At 45.6% G+C, this 19476-nt stretch overlaps 1 protein-coding gene across 1 annotated transcript in view; it reads right to left on the bottom strand.

Moving 5' to 3' along the window:
• Nucleotides 1–13245: 13245 nt before the first annotated feature.
• The window catches only part of IGSF9B (immunoglobulin superfamily member 9B), a 97670-nt gene continuing 91439 nt past the window's right edge, over nucleotides 13246–19476 (bottom strand). The window contains exons 19-20 of the mRNA XM_065417219.1: nucleotides 14299–14420; nucleotides 13246–13469 (exon numbers count right to left, since the gene is read on the bottom strand). Coding sequence (XP_065273291.1) covers nucleotides 13246–13469; nucleotides 14299–14420 — 346 coding nt within the window. The remainder of the gene's footprint in view (nucleotides 13470–14298; nucleotides 14421–19476) is intronic.

Below are 19476 nucleotides of genomic sequence, written 5' to 3' on the forward strand. Positions count from 1 at the left end.
TGGAGCAGATAGATTTGAAGCTCATACAGTAAGCAATCCAAACCAGCTGTGTTGCCCAAAACCCCGTGCTTCCAGCCAGGGTAAAAGATCACATGAATTCCTAATGGACCCACCTGATCCAGAGGACATCTTCAGCTGGGACATTTTGTTTGGGCCACGCAGAAGATCTATTGTATCACAAAGCCCACGATCACCCTAAGATACTGTGTTGCTCAAAATGGAGCTAAGCATAGGTACAAAAATAAAGCAAACTATGTGATTTACTATATATATTTGTCTATATTTATATATGGATGAAGAAGTGGAGAACTCTAAATGCAACACAATTCAAAAATACTAACTCTGCTCCTGCGGTTAGATTCTCTCCACCTCCGACAGCCTCTCTCTCTAGCCTCCTGGACATTTTGGATGCATATTAATAAAGTACTTTCTTTTAAATACTTTTTATTTATTTCCCTCCCCCTTTAAAATAGAAAGTAAATATATATTTATATAATTGTATATACAATGCCATTTTCAATACACAAAGATCACGTATTTATGGGGTCATACAGTGTCAAGCCGGTTTCATTGTCACCTGGTGTTTCAGAAACAACAGGGGACATACTTGCAGTTTCAGGCCCCAGGATCAACTTCTCCAAGGGAGATGTATAGCCCCTACAGGTCTGTTTACTCCTCAAGGCAGTTTTATCCTGTGACCTCAAGAGGAATGGAAAAGAAGCCCTCCTGCTTTGTTGAGAGAGACCTTGGTTTTGGTCACTCAAAATCTTGGGCCAAACTTTCCTCCTCTTGTTTACACCCAGAGGTAAATTGGGTTGCATGGCGGCACTGGGAAGGCAGATTTCAGCTCCAAGTCTTGCTCTGTCTGGAATGAAAGAAGGATCAAGGAGATTCCTGGGCCCACCAGGGAGCGAAAGGGGCGTGGTTTCCCAGCTCCTTCACACAAACAGGCTCGCCTAAACACAGTGGCAGCCATGCGACATCCCATCCCTCATTCCACACCTCCCCATAATTTCCAACCATTTGGGAGATATTTCACTGCATTGTGCAACGCACTGGCAGCTAAAGGACCAAATCCTGAGAGCTGAAGGCCACCTGACCTCCGTAGAAGTTGCCAGTGTTCATCAGCTCTTAGACTCTGCCCCGAAGCAAACAGCTGGCAACCAGCCCCTCATTACTTGGGAGTTACAAGAACACTCTACTTAAAGGATTTTTAATTTTTTTTTTTTAAACTTATCACCAAAAAGCATGCTTGCAACATCTGAATCCCCAAGACCCAGACCAACCCACATCCTGCTCCCCTTTCTCCCCCCTCCCTCTCCCTACTTAAAGTTCTAAGCCATGCATTTAGCAAACTCCCAGAGCCCTTAGGATTTGGGTTGGGGATGACCTCTCAATTGCACGTGTCCTGAGGTTACCCAGCAAAACTGGGTGAGATGCGTATTGCCATACAAAAAGACCAGGAACAGAGACTCCGGCATTGAGTAGTCTACTAGGTTAAAACACAAGAGGGGGAAAAATCCATCTCTGAAAGGATCACTGATAGGGACAGAAGAACAAACTGATGAAGAATGTTCTCCGCATGGAGTGTATCCTGCGGAAAGGGCAAGGAAAAACTGAACTCACTTCCTAGCTTCCCCAGCTCTCATCCAAATCTAACTGCCTCAAGCCCCTTTCTCGGAGAGCAGAATAAGGCTTTATGAGCATTCCCTGGACACTAATAATTCCATACAGGGATCTGTTTTCCTACCACAAAAGTGAAATTGTGTGTGTGTGTGTGTGTGTGTGTGTGTGTGTGTGTATAAAAATCTTGACAAACCACAGTTTAGTTTGAGGGCACACTGCCTTATACACCAAGGCCATCACTGCTTTCTCAGCTGTAATGAGACTTCAATGCTTTGTATTTACCATCAGCACTTTTGAAACATTAGTGAATTTAAACTTCACAACCTTCCCTGTGAGGCACTATACCGGTCTGAGAGATGGGTAAATAGAGTCACCGAACAGGGAAGCGACTCAAGATAATAAAAAGCAAGTCAACAGTGGAAATGGGAACTCAATCCTGACTCCCAGTCTTCCTGTGAAGACCACCCCTCCTCTGCTTCACCGTGTGCTCACCCTCTTGCAGAGCACCGAGAAAAACACGCACAGTGAATTCCCTCCAAACCCCTGCATGTGACAACTGACCACCCACAAAACAGCGAAACCGACTGCACACGAAGTGCTGACAAATCACTTGTCAGTTACTCGTCACCTTCATGGTGACCTATAACAATAGTAAGTACAACATTTCCAGATGACAATGTGATTTTGAAGTTTAGTGTCCCTTTAAATACACTGATTTTCAAGAGTCTTGGAGAGCACACATACACAGTTCTAAACTCTGCTCTAGATTATGCAGGTGTAAATCCGCAGTAATGAAGTCACCTGAGGTATTCTGAATTTATACAGGTTTAAGCGAGAACAGAATTTAGCTAATTTTTTAATGCAAAAAAAAAAAAAAAAAAAAAAAAAAAAAAAGACTTGCAAATCTCTAGTTTATACACACACAATGCAAACTTCACTTTTCATGAAGCAATTAATGCTTCCTCCTTTACAGATACAGTATATGCTACTTTTGGATGGACCAGTGAGCATGACGCTTACTGCTGCCTTTTTGGAGAGGTAAGGGGTGAACCAGTCCACAAGCTAGGGTGACAGACCATTCAAAAACTTGCAGAAATACACCACCACCACCACCTTGTGATGGCATCACAACACTCTGGCACGGTGCATTGCAACAGTTCAGCATTTTGCTGCAATAGCGCAAATGTTACAGCAAGGACAAGTTTCTCAACTATAACGCCACAGCTTGCAAGTGACAGTCTTGGGTGGTGTTAGCTGTGGGAGCCTTGTGCTCAGTATCTGAGACTCTAAAACCACACAAACTCTCCCCCCCCAACCCCCCACCCCAAATAAGAACCCTGCACGACAGGGCATTTTATAGGGGGTTCATCTTTCCCTGAAGTTTCTGGCATAAGTCACTATGGGAGGGAACTAGTTTCAACTGAGCATTGGTGCAATCGGGCATGGAAAATGCTACATTTCGCAAATCAAGGAATAAAAGAAATAGGTTTTCATCTGTCTCCTCAGAAGCAAGGGTTTCTGAAAAGAGCAGGTTTCACTTCTCATAAGTGACCAGAGAGTAAAATCCATATTGATTTTACATTAGAGGGCTTTTGTGCGTTTGTTTTTAAAAACAAACACTAAAAAAGTCAGAACAAATGAGGTGCCATTAAATACTACATAGCAAAGCATTTGTTGTAGAGAAGATTTTTATATACATGCCTCTCCTGATCCTCCCCATGCATCTACATGCTTCCTGCCTACAGCACTCCCTATGCCCAGCAATTTTGCCAGTCCAGTTTGAGAGATGCTCAGACACAGGCCCTCTACCCAAGGATGTAAGATAGTCAGGAGACCACGTAAGCAGAGATGTGGCAACACAGACCTGGTATAAGCAAGTGTAAGTTCACCGAAATCAATGGGAGTTGCACCTGGTTACTGAACCCCTCGAAACCTGTTCTCACACAGACTGGTATAAGCCTGGAGTAACTCCAGTCAAGTCAATGGAGATAAAACTAGTATAAACGCAGAGTGAGATCAGAATTCAGCTCTTGTTCTCCGTTAAATGGACATCAAAACAGTGAACAACAGCACTATTATTCATTACCCCTCCCCCAACACAACACACTTCCTGACAAATGACTCCAACGCACATCACGGGGAGCACACTCAGATCTTAACGTGCGGCTGGCAGCAAGATATTCTCGATTCTCCTTGTATTATAAGGATATCTGTCCAACACCACAAACATCACCCCCACGCGTGCACACGCTGGGGTTAGTGATACAGACGCGCATCTGTTTTCACATCACACACCTGCATGCGTACACACACACACACACACACACACACAGATCCTGACAGTGTGCAACATGTGCATCTGCATACATCCATCACAAAGCAGGATAGGCTGCTTTAAAGATATCCTGAGGCCTCCTGCAGCATTGGCTTGGGCACCAGTGGCAGCTCACAGCCCTGCTGGAAGAGTGTAGCCCTTGCCGGCCTACAGGAAGCAAAGCCACTCCTGACTCCTGTGCTAAGAGCAGAAACTGAAATAAGCTGCCATTTTGTATTGCCAAGTGAGAAACTGCGCTGACAGTCCACTTTCCAGCACAGCCACGCGGAGAGACGGGTGGCACAAGTAATCAGTTCCTGGCCACGCTGAGACATAGTTATGAGGTCTCGGAGGATTGCACAGTAAATGGTGTCCCGTGCTTCAAATCGCCCTCAGTTCAGATGCTAGGTAGCAAACAAGTGAGAACCCTCTCAGCCCAGCGTCCCTCGGACACTGTCCTGCTGGGATCACTTAATGCACCTCAAAACTATCACACGTCTGTGAGGAAACAAAGACTCTGCCTGAGCAGCCACCGACTTGCCCTGCTCACTCCCCGTCTCACTGTTCAATGGCCCTCTCCCCCTGCCTGAGACCATAGGCAAGGCAAAGACCCAAAACAGTGAGTGAAGGTGTAGGTCTCTGTAGACTCAATAGAACCTGGTGCCTCATGGGGCCCAGGGCCCACTGACTTTTAGCTCCAGTACAAGTGGCTGCTTAGCCTTGGTTCCTTCCCAGTCCAGATGGGGCCTGGGCTAAACACCTTTTTCAAGCAGCTCCCCTCCCCGCTCCTTGGGCCAGCTAGCTTGAATGCATCCCACTGCTGCCATCTTGGTTCCATGATTCGGTGATTTAAATTATTTTCTATGGCTAGAGAAAGAAAAACAGCCGGTCCTGATTTGGGGATAGAGGAACAAAATGAAGATCAGACCCCTGTAATATGGAGTAGCTAACAGGGGCTCTCCATGCCTTGTCTCTGTTCCTATCCCTTGCCCCGAGTCTTACTGCTTCTCTCCCCTTCCCTCCCTCCCGCCCTCTCCTTATCCCCCACCCCACACCAAACATCTAACATCCTCCCTGTCACCCTCAACGTCCCCTTTACATGCAAATATATCAGAATCCTGTGCATCTACATCTACCTCTTCTCCTACGTTTCTCTACCTATTTATACAGCGCTTATGTACATCTCTATTTCAGTTCTTCAGAAATGTTCCTTTCTATACAAGGATCAACTGCCAGCTCCGGGCTGGAGTGACTGGTGAACCCCAAGAGGTTCACAGGAAGTGAGGAAATAGAGGAAGTTGGAGTTGATTGGCCCATCCTCACTGGGAAACCACTTCTGCAGCCTCCACATCCCAGTAGAGACGGGCCTGAGCCATCGAGTTTGGACTTGGATCCGAACGTCTCAAAGTCCAGACGTGTTTGGATCCAAGGATTTGGTTCTAGCCTACCACTAAAACAAAAGGGACAAGTCACCCATGTGCATCTTCCTCCTTCGCCTGTGCACGGTGTACTGGCAGACGGTGATACTGCCTCCTTTTGCTGGTGTCTCCTATCCAAAAGCAATGGACAGCTGTTGACCTGGGCTGGGGTTAGTTATGTTTCCCAGCAGCTAACATGGAGCATTAAAATCCACTGCACCAACAGCAGCTGCCAAATCAAAGAGCTTATTATTATTTATATCACTGTAGTGCTTATGAGCCCTCACCATTCAGCTAAAAAGGGCAGATAAGAGGGAGCCACCCAAGCTGCTACAGAGAGCATCTGTTAAATATGAGCCAGAAAGTTTTACTAGTTTTTGCCTCTCCTATCTGGACTGTCGGGCCAGAAGTGTTGGATTTTTGCACTAGTGATGGCCAGGAAAAATTAATTCCGAATTTAATCATCCTAAATTGGGATCATCGGCCTGGCGCCCTCTCACCCACCCCCCGACTTGCTCAGTGAAAGCTTCCACCACCCCAATGGAAGGGCAAATGGAAAAACAAATGAAATGGTCATCAATAAACAGACCCAGCTAACATAGTAATATCTGAAAACTCATTATGGAGGGACTCCAATAACCATTCATGAGGCGGGAAGACACAGCCCTGCCACTGGAGGTCCTGTCCCTGAATGTCAGGACAGCCAGCGAGGATGATCCAGGGGGATCTCAGCTGCCTCATGGGGACATAGGACAAAAAAGTTGAAGAAATACAAATTCTAAAACCCCAACCAATCCACTCAGGCTGATGCTGTCCAGGGAGCGATTCTAAAACTGCAGCAGCATGGGACTCAAATGCAGTCACCTTGTCCAGAAGCCATTGGACAAGGACAAACCTGTGCTGGAGAAAACTAACCATGTCCATGCTCTCTCTCCATCCACCCCCCTCCTTAATCTCTCTGACGCCTTAAAGCCCGGGGGGAGACTTTTCTCTCTCCTCCTTTCCCAACAATAAGAAGCAATTCTAAAAATGGTGTGTCTCTCAAATAAAGAGCAAATTCAGAATGAAAGCAAAGTCACCGGGCATAAAATACACCCGAGTCTGGAGAACAGGCCACATGTACCCCTGGGGTAACAGCACTGACTGCAGCGGACTTACAGAAGAGATGGATGTACCCACGTATATTCACTGAGGGGAATGATGTAAACCTCTTTAGGAGATGCCAAATCCCCATGTAGGTGTGCTTACTAATCCCTCAAACTAACACCACAGCCGCTACAGTGGTGCAGCTCAGCACACCTCAAATAATACATTAAGCTGTGCATTACATATTCATTAGATAGCCATCAATTAACTCTCTGAAACTATTTATTAAAATCAAGCTTCTGCTTTTATGAGACTGTCATTAGACCTCAACAAACAGGGTCAGTTTCCCAAATGTACATTTTTTAGGATACGTCTCTTTTTAGTTATATTGTTTACTGAAGTTAATGGAGGGACTCCAAATTTACACACCAGTGCATCAGAATCTCACCGTTTAGGCCTCTGAAATCCGATTTCTTCAAGAATTTTGCATCCACACGAGTGTCCCTGAACAAATGCCATGATTTTTGCTTATTGCCCAGACAATCTTGCACCTTCTTGATACGTTGTACTAAGTTGGAAAAACCCTGCTCCACCTCTATAATGAATTTGGGACTACAGTTCAGGCTCTCTGCCAAGCCGATAGGGGCTGGAACAGGAGAAGGAGGAGCAAATGACCCCCTGGCAGACTTAGGAGTGGTACTGGTGGGCTCTGTCCTTCAGCCCTCCCTGGCCAGCCCCATCAAATGTACATCACAACAGCCCCATCAAATATGCATTTTTAGTGCATCTTATCCTCAAAGGACTTTACTAATAGTAACTAATGAATCCTCACGACAGTCCTGTGAGGTAGGTAAATTAATATTATTGTCCCCATTTTACAGATGGAGAAACTGAAGCAGAGAGTGACTTGCCCAAGGCCCACAGAGGGAGCCAGTGGCAGAGATGGGAATAGAAATCCGGACTCCCAGTACTATGCTCAAACCACGCCTTTCAGTTCCATTTCATAAGGGATAACTTCACTTACCAAGCCGACATTACATATGCAGTTCAGTAGCTATCACAACACAATTTCCTGCAATCTGCATGCGTGTCTGACTCAGCTTTTCCTCCACACTTAACTAGAAACAGGATCATCGTCTCCAATTCTCCCTGAAAGTATGGCTGAATCACAGTCCAGTGCCATGGAGATAAACTGAGACATCACAAACAGACATAGCACCTTCAACATACTGAGAACTGCCTCCAAAACTCACAACAGGAGAATGGAAGTAAGTGACCAAGGAGGTATTCCAGTTGCTGTTCAGGTAGCAAGCTCCAGACACTGGAAAATTATCATGGATTCCCATAACCAGGACTTCCTGTATTAGTGAAAAGAAGATCCAAGAAATCTGGGAGTAAAAGACAAGGTGCTCAATTCTGCATCTGAGGGCAGCGTCTGACTGGTATGTCAGCACTCACAAAGGATATTTAGACATCTGATAAATACGTTGCACTGCTAACCTGTGAATTTATAATGCATCCAGCACCATGGTATCTGGGGACTATCTATACATACGATGACGATACAGGTCATAGTATTTTCCATCTGAAGATCTCAAATCATATAACAAACATTAATGACTAAGCCTCATAGCTCCTCCTTGAGATTGGGATACTAATCCTACTTTATTTTACAGGCAGGGAAACTGAGGCACAAAGACATTAAGTCACTCACTCAAGCTCACACAGTCTATGGCAGAGCTGGGAACAGAAGCCAGGTCTCTAGAATTCCAGTCCGGTACCTTAACTGCAAAGTAATTTTTCTCCAAGTGCCTACTTTACATGCAGGTATAAACCCCCAAATCCACTTACTAAGTCTCCCTCCTCACACCAGTACACTTTACTTATAAACATAAGACGTTCTCAACAACGAACAGATTTGCAAGGCAAATTTGAGTTTCAAAGAGTTGGGCCTAAATTTTTCAAAAGAAACCTGCAGGGCTGGCTGGAATGCCATACGAAGCCTGCGCTCTGAGGAGGTCAGGAGGACCCCCCCACACCCAACTTTTAGAGAGCAGTTTAGTCAGTTCTCCTCTTTTCTCAGAGAGGGACAACTAGCCCTTTGCAGAGAAAACTGTTACATCAGGGCATCCAGGTGCAATCCTGGGAGATAATATACATTTGCTTAACAAAATAAAGTGAGGGAGGAAGTTCTGCTTGGCTCCTCCCTCCCCCAGTTTTAAAAGGAAGTCTAAGGTATAGTCAGATTTAAATACTACTACTACTACTACTACTAACAATATTAAAGTCATAATCAAACTTTTCCTGCTTCAGTCAGTTGGCTGTACTTACACGGCTGACACTCATGGTCTATATCTGCGGTACAACTTCACTGTCGATTTGCAGAAATGGTAGCAGTGGCACCTGCACTCCCATCCCCCACATATTGTTGCCCATGTCCTCAATCACCACACCTAGCTGCAATAGGAAAAGTTGTCATGTAAAAAATCTGGCAACTGAGATTATGTGGAAATGGAGCTGAAGGATTGTGATGGGGAGAATTCTTACACAGAAATATTCTACACAGCAGGAAAACCAACTTCCCAAAAGGTGCAAAAAAATCTATGGATTTGATGTTATGATCTTGTAGTATTTACATTCTTGACAAAGCAGGAGTGCTCTGTAGAGCCAGATGAAAAACATTCCTGCTGTCGGTGGTGCCTCACGGTTCCCGTGAAACTTTGTTTTTTTGGATGTTGCCTGGGATTTTCAGGAAAACCAATAAAAAGGCGGTATTTCCATGGGGGATGGCCATAATTTTACTGATGAAACAGCAAAAATTTCCTACTAGGACAGGTTTACAAAAAAGGAGTTTGGCCCAGGAATTTTTCTGCCATGTTAAATAAAAAGCTGTGTTTGCAGCTGACCAAGAAAAAGGCAAAACATTTTCAACAGGGTAGAAATGGGAGAACGGTTGGCATCCTTTGGCACAGCTCAACCATCCCAGGTTGCCAAGGTGAAAAGAACCCCCCCCCCCCCCCGTGTAGACCATTGAAGCCAGATGGTTGTGAAAGTAGTTTCCAGAATGAAAGGAGAGGCCATTTGCCATAGCACAGGCAACATTTGCTATGGTTGAAGGGGCCAATATTTTCTCCCTTCATGCCCAGCACCTCCCCCTTCCCCAAACATTAACCACAATAGTAGCCAAGGTCAAGGAGACGGGGAGGAGGCAGCTGTAAAGGCTAAAGAATAGTTTGAAAAAGGAAAGATGCTTCCATGTGGCTCACTGGCTGGATTTCCCTTTCCAGGGTCCTAAATGGCTCACAGAGCTGAAAGAGATGGAGAAGGCAGCAGCTCCAGGTCTCTAATGGTTGAAGACCATGGAAAGCAGGGGGCTGTCTGCTCAAAGTGTCTGCACAAGAAACAAACCCGTAGAAGACTGACCAAGTGAGATGGCATATTCTGCCAATCGTCCCTCCATCTAAGTCTTCTAGGGCTACATAAGTCAGGACAGTGAGAGGGTCTTGGAGGCAAGTCATCCCAAGAGACCCAAGATACTGCCCTGTTAATACGAAGAGCTACCACGATTAACCCAGAAAGTGCTCAAAAAGTAAACATCCTGCATGGACGGTTACAAAGCAAGAGCAGAAGAAAGAAGGGTCTTTGCAAGTGAAGTGAAGTGAAGTGAAGTTTGCCCTGTACAGAGAGTCAGTAGAAGGCCTATGCACCTCATCAAAATAGAGCTTCCGGGAGACTTGAGTGGTGCATAGACATTGTGCTACCCCTCTGCACAGGGACCAATTTCACCTATAGATGGGAAGCAGTAGTAAACAGCCTACCTCTGTGCAGTGCCACCAACTGGAGGGCGTCCAGAGTCTTGTGACATTAGCATATGTGGGTACACACCCACAGATTGGGAACCTTGCAGGCAGAGGTTCCTGGAAAATTTTGAGGCGGTACCTATTGCCAACTGCTTCCTTCCCCATTGACAAAAAGTCTTTCTAAAAAAACAGCTGTCCTGTTGGACTGGGGCTAGAAATTAGTTTCTGTTTTTCTCTCTGGTGCTAATATGGGCTCAGTTTTTACACCTTGTGTGCAAGTGACATGAAATCCAATCCAGGTCCTAGTGAAGTCTAGGGCAACCCTTTAAACACACAGTAACCAAAGAAATACGCATTCAGGCCACAGGCAGAGTTGGTTTCTCACCTAGCCAGAGCCACCAACTGTATACTTGCCAAAATGCCTCAATCCGTGCTCAAGATTCAGATTGTTCTCCGAGTATCCTCCTCTCCCTTGTGAGCAAATTTGCCTCATTTTGGATGGAATTTTTTAAGTTGGGGAAAAAAATACCACTGTTTATCACAGAGTTCTCTCTGATGTGGTTTGAACCTCATCAGGGTTTTGAGGTTTGAAAGTGTTCAGTAATTTTTATTGTTGTTTCTGAACATCTGATGAGACTGGAAACAAAAACCTTAATAAAAAAGTCTTCTTGGGATATTTCTAGGTGAAATTTTTAAATTCACCTCACAGCTTGACTCACTGATATTGCTTGATCTAACCTGTTCATTTTTACAAAGCATCTGAAACTCTTGGATCGTCTCCAAACCACTGAGCCCTTTGAGGTTCAACCATTAGCAAGAAAAATAGTCAAAGCACGTGTTAACCATAGCAAGACTGGTAAAAATGTTGTGGCCATCCCACTTGGGAAAAAAAAAATCAACCTTGGGAAGTATACAAGTGAAAATTCTGTGCCTTGGAGATTCTGTGCAAAGAAGTACCTAGGTCCTCCCACAATTCACCTGAGACTTTTTCTACATCCTGAATTCACTTAAAGCAAAAACACCCACATGAAATACTTTAAGTGTAACTTTTTTATTCCCAGGCAGGCTACGATCTTAGCACTCCAGCACAAGGGAAGAAATACACAAAGACCTGGATGCACTGTTTGATCTTGCCACTTAGAAAATACCTAAATATTTTTGAATATAGGAATATAATAATACTTCGCATTTATATAGCACTTTTCATCTGTAGACTTCTAGGTGCTTTACAAAGGAGCTTAAGTATCATTATCTCCATTTTACAGATGAGGAACCTGAGGCACAGAGTGGTTAAGTGACTTGCCCAAGGCCATACAATGAGCCAGTGGCAGAACCAGGAATAGAACCCAGGGATCCTGACTCCTAGCCTCACATTCCATTCACTACACCAGAGTTGCCCCTTGTATATAGACCTATGCAATCCAGAGAGAAACTGATGGACATGTGAATCTGTCAAACTAATCGGAGTAGAAAATACACTCTGGTGAAAAATTGGAATGGCACTGGTAAAAGGAGGAGAACATAACTCCTCAGACTGAATCCTGGGAGTGTTAAAACCCAATGCATCTATCACATTCATTCTAAAACTGGGGTGGAGATGGAACAGGGGAGGGGACATATCAGGAACACATTTAGAACTGATGCAAGGTGACAGAATTTGTTTCTACTGCTTGCAGCTAGAAGCAATTATTCAGCTCCGGGGACCAAAAGTTACCTACCAAAAGCTCTTTCTCAGGCGTTGTTGTGTTTGCCCTGTTTACATTAATCAGTGGGGCAATGGATTGGAAGATGCAGACTGAAGTTCACACTTTTTGGGGGGGGGGGGGGGGAGTACGCCACTTGAACCATTTCCATTCACACACTACACAGGATAAAAAAAATCAGTTCTCTCCCCTCACTTTGCAGCAAAGGTTAAAGAATGCAAACACTCCTGTAGTGAGATCTTGTATTCTAAGACTTCATTAATTTTACAAAGTGAACTACAGAATGTTACTAAGAATAATAATAAATTGTCAACCTAAACCCCCTCCTCAAAGTTGACAAAGTCTAGTTTGAGACAGAAGATCCTTGGATTTAAATTCCACCCTCCACCCCCATCCTTGCAGGTTTGCAAAGAGAGGTTACCATAAGTTAATAAGTTTCAAGAGTGTGCATGTACGGGACCTTGCACAATTCCACACATCTACTTATTCTGGAGTTTGGGGGGGGGGGGGGTTGGACAGAAGTAAAAGATCATTTGTGTTTTTGTTACCCATCATCCTCAGGCAAAAAGGTGGAGAGGCCATGAGATTTTGCACTGGTAACGTTTTCTGGGATAATTTTAGAATAATGCGTTACAAAATTATCAGATTAACTGGGTCATCAGTTCCAATCTGGATTGTTGTGTGTCACTTCATTGTTTTCTCTGGAATCGAAATGATTCCTGTGAATTCAGGCCATTTGTTTACTTCCATGTTCCTACCTAAATACACACTGTATAAATATACATTGTCATCTGCACCGATAATTTTTTTTTTAAATCTATACATACTTTTGGAAACCAGGATGTAAAATCTCATCCCTCTTCCAGCACTCATAAAACTGAAGCCGTAGCAGAGAGAGGGGGATTCGAGGGGCAACAGATTCTTATGACAACACTGAGTTTGAATCCGTCTCACTCTGAGCCCTGCAAGCCCCAACCTCACCTTTTCCTGTTCCAAATGGCAGGGGGTGGGTGAGGCTGGGGTATTTTCCCCTCCATCCCTCTAATTTAGGATATTCCTCCCTCCCACCCCCCCATGATCTGCACTAAATGGAAGGTGTCCTATGAAGGGGAGAGCCTCTCCCAGTGGGCAAAGACTGGATGCTGGGTTCCCTGGATGTGATACCAAACATTCAGCTTGTTGGTATGAGAACCCAGGCTGAAGCTCACACCCCATCTCTCCCCACATGTGTCTGTAGCTCATGAGATCTCCTCTCCCTCCTCCCCCCTCCCTTTGAACCTTCTCTGGCTGGCGCTATGCTAAAGTAAGGTGGCATGCCCGCCAGAATCATCGTGGTCCACGCTGTTGAGAATAGCTGTCTGGTCCTCAGGGAGCTGCCGGTGGCAAAGGTCATCCTTCAATGCGGAGAGGCGAGCGAAGGGATCCTGACGAGAGTGTCTCTTCTTCTTGCGGAGGGAGACCGCTTCGTCAGGCCACAGTACCTGAGAGTTGGGAAGTTGCTGAACCTGGGAGGCAGAACCATCTGAAGAGGAAGAGGGAAGGAGAAGGACAAGAGGATTAGTTATCTATAACAATGCCATGAGTCGATGTGGCGCTTTACAGAGCGTGTAAAACAAATGCCTGGGCCCGGCCCTGAGAAGCTCACAGTCTAAGTCAGGATAACATACCAACCTCCGTGGTTTGGCTGGGGAGAAGGTTAACATAGGATGCTCAGCTGACGGAGGAGGATTTTTGGAAGGATTTGATGGAGGATAGGAAGAGGAAGGTTGTTCCAAGTGTAGGGGACAGTGCAAGGGAAGGCACATAGCTCAGCAGGGGGAGTAGGAGACAAAGGGAAGAGTCAGGACAGAGGACCTGAGGAGAAGATAGGGGGCTGGAGAAGGAGCAGGAGGAAATGACAGCAGAGATGTAGGTGGAGAGATGTAGGAGGATCTTGAATTTAAATGGACAGAAAGCCACTAAAGGCATTGGAAGAAGGGTCATTCCAGGGCTCTCCAGCTAATTTCAGGACTACAAAGGGAAGTTATCCCCTTCCTCTTCTGGACTAAGATCTGGACTAACGTCCCAAGGAAAAACAAAAAAACGAACAGGAGATGGGGCCTTCCGTTTTACAGCTGAAAGGAGCAGGGAAGCCCTTGTGGCCTCATGGAAAAAGAGCCTGCTTCCTTTGTAAGGAATTGTTGAGCAAGAGAATAAAACATAGGTTTTATAGTAGCTCAAACAGAGACCTTCAGACCACGGGCCTGAATCAACTCCCATTAGAGTCAGAGACTTTAATGAGTGTTGGATCAGGCCTCAAACGGAGGATGGACAGGGAGACTAGTGGGGAGTCTTGTGATCCTCACACTCACTGGATTGTTTTCTGGATTTTGAGGAGCCCTTGGATGACTTTTTGGGCTTCTTTATCCGCTGGTATTTCAGAGCTTCGAGCCTCTCAGGTGCAGCAGCGTTCCCGGATGGAGATGGACGTTCTCTAGAAAGGAAAAGCAGACACGTGCCATCAGTGGCCCCCTGTCACACTCCGGCCAGAAGAGAGTTCTTGGGTGGGGAGGGACCGGTCATCCTCTGCCATGGAAAGGAAAATGTGAGGAATCCTGGGCCGATGGAGTAAGGTCAGCCAGCTGCACTGGAGCTAAATACGATGCTGGTGGAAACATGACACCATCTACTCACTGCCTTTGGGACAGCTGTAGTTTCCCCCCCCACACATACACACTTCCCTGTCCACTGTTTCCCTCCCTCTCATACCATGGATGAGTGTAGGTCAGGCAGAAACAGGCAAAGTTTAGAGAGAGGTGTTAGGCTCCAGCCCTGGTTGTTCCTGTGGACAGAATCAAATGCCTGCCGATGGCTAAGCTGTGGAGGAATTGGAAGAGCCACACTGTAAGACAACCGGTACCGAGGCTCACGTCTTAAAAATGCATTTGTTTCTGTAATTTCAAAACCATTAAAGTAGGTAGAAAGGGGCAGATCCTATGTCCGACAAGGCACTTCTGGGAACCCGCGTCAAGCCCCTTTAAAGAAAGAGAAAGCAAAAGGCGTATGGAAACAGGACAGCGGCACCCATGTTACCGCTATGCACATCGCCAGCTACGGCAACAGTGGCCCAGACAGACAAAATGTAAGCAGTGACCCTTCCCTTCCCCAACCCCACAGCAAAAACAGGGACCAAATGGCAAACAGAAACACAAAGAGTTTACAAGCCAGGATTGCTGGGGCTGGCAAGCTGGTACCCCCTTCCAGGATCACGGCTCAGAGCCACAACAAACACAATAAAATAAGAGCTGATGATAGGTTTTGTTTAATCCTTCGATGCCAGGCTTCTGATTTTCTTCCCCAGTAGGATAAGACATACCATGACTTTGAAATTAAAGTACTTACAAGATATTATCATGGGGAGAGGGGGAGCAGATCTCTATTTCCTACATCGGTATTTTCATTCAGTGGTTTCATTCATGAGTTTCCCCAGCCCATTTCACTGATTTATTGTATGGCTGGTTTATTCTTCCACCAAAGCCTGTTACAAGGTAAATGTTTTCTCTAGAGTTTGGTGCATGGGAAACGGGCTCTTTGTATAAGGTTTTTTTGTGCAGTTCTTTCCAGTCTGCTAGTCCTTCCCTGACTAGATATTGGAAGACAGGACACTGGGGCCAGGTGAGTATAGGAAAACCCTTCCCTCTGGACGAAGGCTGTCCAACTATAAATTTTCCAGTTTTCACAAAGTCTTTATTGACTTTCCCATACCTTTCCCCTGCCAGTTCTATCTTGAGGCACCTCTCCGCCAAAACTGAGAGTTTGCCATCCACCAAAGAAAGAGTCTGAGTCTTGACAGTTAGGGCCAGATAGACTACAGACAAGGGCTGTACTGGAGCCTTCACACAGCTCAGCTGTGACCTGCAGTTCTCTCAAGCCTTGGAGCCCTTTGTTCTAGTGGAGTGCTACATTCCTGACTACCAGGCAGAGTGCCAAAGAGTGTGGGGGCTTTGAGATATGAGCACGTGCCCGTAAGTGAATAGGCCAGGTCCACAAAGTAGTTTTCACTGAGAGACCAAGCCAATACTCAAACCCAGCTCTCCTGAGATGAAAGGGCAGAGATTTAATCCACCGAGCCTCCAATACATTCCCCCTCCCTCTGTCACACCTTTCCAACTAGGAGGAGACATTCTTTTGGTATCGTTACTGACTCAATGGAGACCACTGATCAAACCGTCTCAAAATACTGTACCTGCTAAGAGAGGGGTAGCTTGTAACATTTCCTGAATTCCCAGGCTCTCCTCGTCCTGGTAGTGTTATCAAATGTCAGCCTATCCCCCATCTCCTGCTATACGCCAGGTAAATGCTACAGTCAGACAAAAAAGTCTGTTGTTCTGCATCTCCTGGGGATGCACAAAGGTTGACCACGCTTCACAGAAAGTTCTGAGAGGAAGAGGAAAATAAAGGCAACAATTCTTTCCTGGGTGGCAGTTTCAAAGAGTTAGCACCAGCAAGGAATACTGCACTTACACCTCCCACCCATCAACTGGAGGGTTCAAAGAAAGAGACTGGGCAATGGGAGCAAGAATGGGGTGTCTGTGTCAGATCATGTACACTTCAGTAACACTCCCCTGAAAGGGTTAATCTGAACCCAAATAGGAGCTGGTCCTCTGTTCACACTTCACTGCATTGAGATTAACCAAGAGCAGTCCAGCACTCTGGGACTCTCATTCGCTCCCATCGACTCCCCTGTGCTCATCGTCAAGACAGCAGAAGAAACTGAGCTGAAACCGATAAGCGTGGGGTTGATGGAAGACGACATGTTCAGAGAGGCAAAACTCACTTTTACTTGCCTGCTGCATGGCAGCCTACGGTAAAAAAGTGGGGGAATTCTAGTTTTCCATACAAAGAGATGGAGAGAGCAAATAGGGCAGGCTGGAGCAGCAGAAGCAAAAAAAAGATTTGGACAAAGACAATGATTACATTAGCCAGTGCATTTCCCACAGATAAAAGTGCAATCTATGGAGAAAATATGAAAGGACCTAAAGCCGGTCCGGTTTGCCTGACAGTCTGTGAGGAATCTGCACTGTTAATGGCCCTAAACTGAAGCAGCTCTCTTTCACTTTCGGATGCCAGTGCGAACTCTCCTCTATCGGCCATCTGGTCATTTGGAGCCCTCCCAGAGATCAATCCAATACACAGAAGACTCTTCCTGTCCAATGTGGAGTATGAATCAAGAAACCAGCCCGATTCAACAGCAGGTCAGGAAGAGAAGGATTTGTCCTTGCAAAGCACAAGAACTTGCAAGACACGAATCCCAATCCCTGGTTGTAATCAGACCAGTCTGGTGCTGAATAGGTCTGGGGAGGACTGAACGAAGGGGGGGTTGGAGTAGATACTTGGATTTTATTCTCTGCTCAGTCACTGCAAGAGCTTGGCCAAGTAACTTATCCCTCAATGTGTCTCCATTTCCCCATCTGCAAAATAAAGAGAATACCTACCACACATGGGGTTTTGTGAGGCTTAAAGTGTTGCAACATGTCCTGATAAAAGACATCACAGAGGAGGAGTTAGGTATCTGTGGGCCAAATTCAGGGCATTTCATCCATTTAGCTGTGAAAATCTGGATGCGGAGATTATTCTTTATTCTCATCCTGTTCAGCTGGTAACATCTCATTGTAGTCAACATTTGTTCTAGGAGGGAACTCCCTGAGTGTTTCATATCTACAGAACCGGGCTTCCCATTACTCGATGCTACGTCCCTCGTTGCATTTTGGGGCTAAGGCCACAGTGGCATGGTGAGACTGTACGCTGGGACAAGACGAGCTGACGTGGGAAGTGGCTTTTGTAGCAGTAGGTGCTTAGCTAGAATGCTGCAGGCTGGTGACTTCCAAGGTTTTTAAAGACACTGATATGACTGGCAAAGATTCTTGATTTTGCTAACAGCACTGAGAAGCATATGGAACATAATGAGCAATTTGATTGAGCAGCTGGGGACCAGCAGATGCAACTGAAGCTGTAAGGTTTAGGGTATAAATCAGCTCCTTTCATATTCATCGCTCAAGCACAGACGTCAAGATTTGACTAACGTGCAAAGATACAGATCCTCAGGACCATCTCTGATGGAACAGCTGGAACTCCCCACAAAGCAGGCGGCATTAACTTCAGCAGAGGAGAAAACACCTTTTTAGACAAGCCACAATTCCCTCCTGTTGGAACCAAGTGAGACTTTCACCCTCCTAGGATGGGCTAGATTTAGGATGTGTAAGAGCGATGGGACTACAGTTAAATTCCTCTCAGGAAGACAATGTTTGCCTCCAATGGTGAATACAGGGTTATAGCTTAATTTTAGAAGCTAGTGTCCCCGTAACATCTATTTGGTGTTCTCTGATGAGCCACACATTATTTTGTGCCGCTGAACAACCACCGATACAGGCAATGCTAACGGTTGCCCTCCTCTGCACCCAGCTTACACACACATTACTCCATGCCTGATTTTACGGAGTTTTCAGTTTTAGGTCAATGGGATACAAGCAAGTGCGTGGCTGCTATATGCGGACAGGTACTGAGTGAACTTCTCCAAACGGTTCTGACAATGTAACTCAATCCTGACCAAGAGTGACCCATTATTCCAGTCCTGGTCTTCCATCACAAGGTGAAACAGCTTCTGCTCTTTAAATCCTGAACCGAGAAGCAGTTCTAACCTGCAGCACCTATTCCACTGCTGGTCCCCACTGCCACACAACTATACCGATACCGCTCAGCCCTGAGCTGTAGCAGCCCCTGCCACTTCTGCCACAGGCCTCTAAGAAGATATTTGCAATTGTGACATTTATGATGCTAGAAAAATGCCCACTAGAGATTAGGATGAAACTCCATCAAACTAATTTCCATTTGTTCTCTAAAATAGGACTCCCCACTCCCACATTTCCAGCCACACACAGAGCAAGTGCACTAAACCCATGTTTCACCATAAATAGAGTTTGACCTCAGGTGTCGTAGATGTAAAGAGTGGACAATGGCAGAGGAAAGGACAGGTACTCTGCAACAGATTTATAGCCTCTCTACCACCCTTTATTTCTGCAGTCAACTCCAACTCTCCTGTTGTGATTGTTTCTAAGACCAGCAAAAAAGACCTCTCATTCCTCCTGCCCCTTCTGTAGTGTTTTGGGCAGCAGCCTATGCACAAAGACCATCCAGAATACACCATGTGTGATGCAGAGGAACCTGTCACTGCACTCATTCACTCTGGAGCACTGAGTCATAACAGGGCAAGGTAGCTTTAAAAATGTAGCAGGTATTTTCTACAAGGTTCTGAAGTGAACTCAGATCCCAGAGTCTACAAAGCATCAGGTTTGGGTCAGAAGAACTAATGGAGAAGTTCTCGGTCTTCAATTTACCACACTTCCAGATGAGCGTGAGTCAGAACCATATGGTCAGAAAGTTACTGAAGGCGCCTCACAGTTATTGAGGGAGTGCTCAAAGCAGCCAGCTCCTGAGTGTGCGAAGGGCAGTATCTAGAAGAGAAGAGCGAGTTACAAAGCTTGCACACCTCA

Source organism: Emys orbicularis, chromosome 15, assembly GCF_028017835.1.
Source record: "Emys orbicularis isolate rEmyOrb1 chromosome 15, rEmyOrb1.hap1, whole genome shotgun sequence".
Taxonomy (NCBI): Eukaryota; Metazoa; Chordata; order Testudines; family Emydidae; genus Emys; species Emys orbicularis.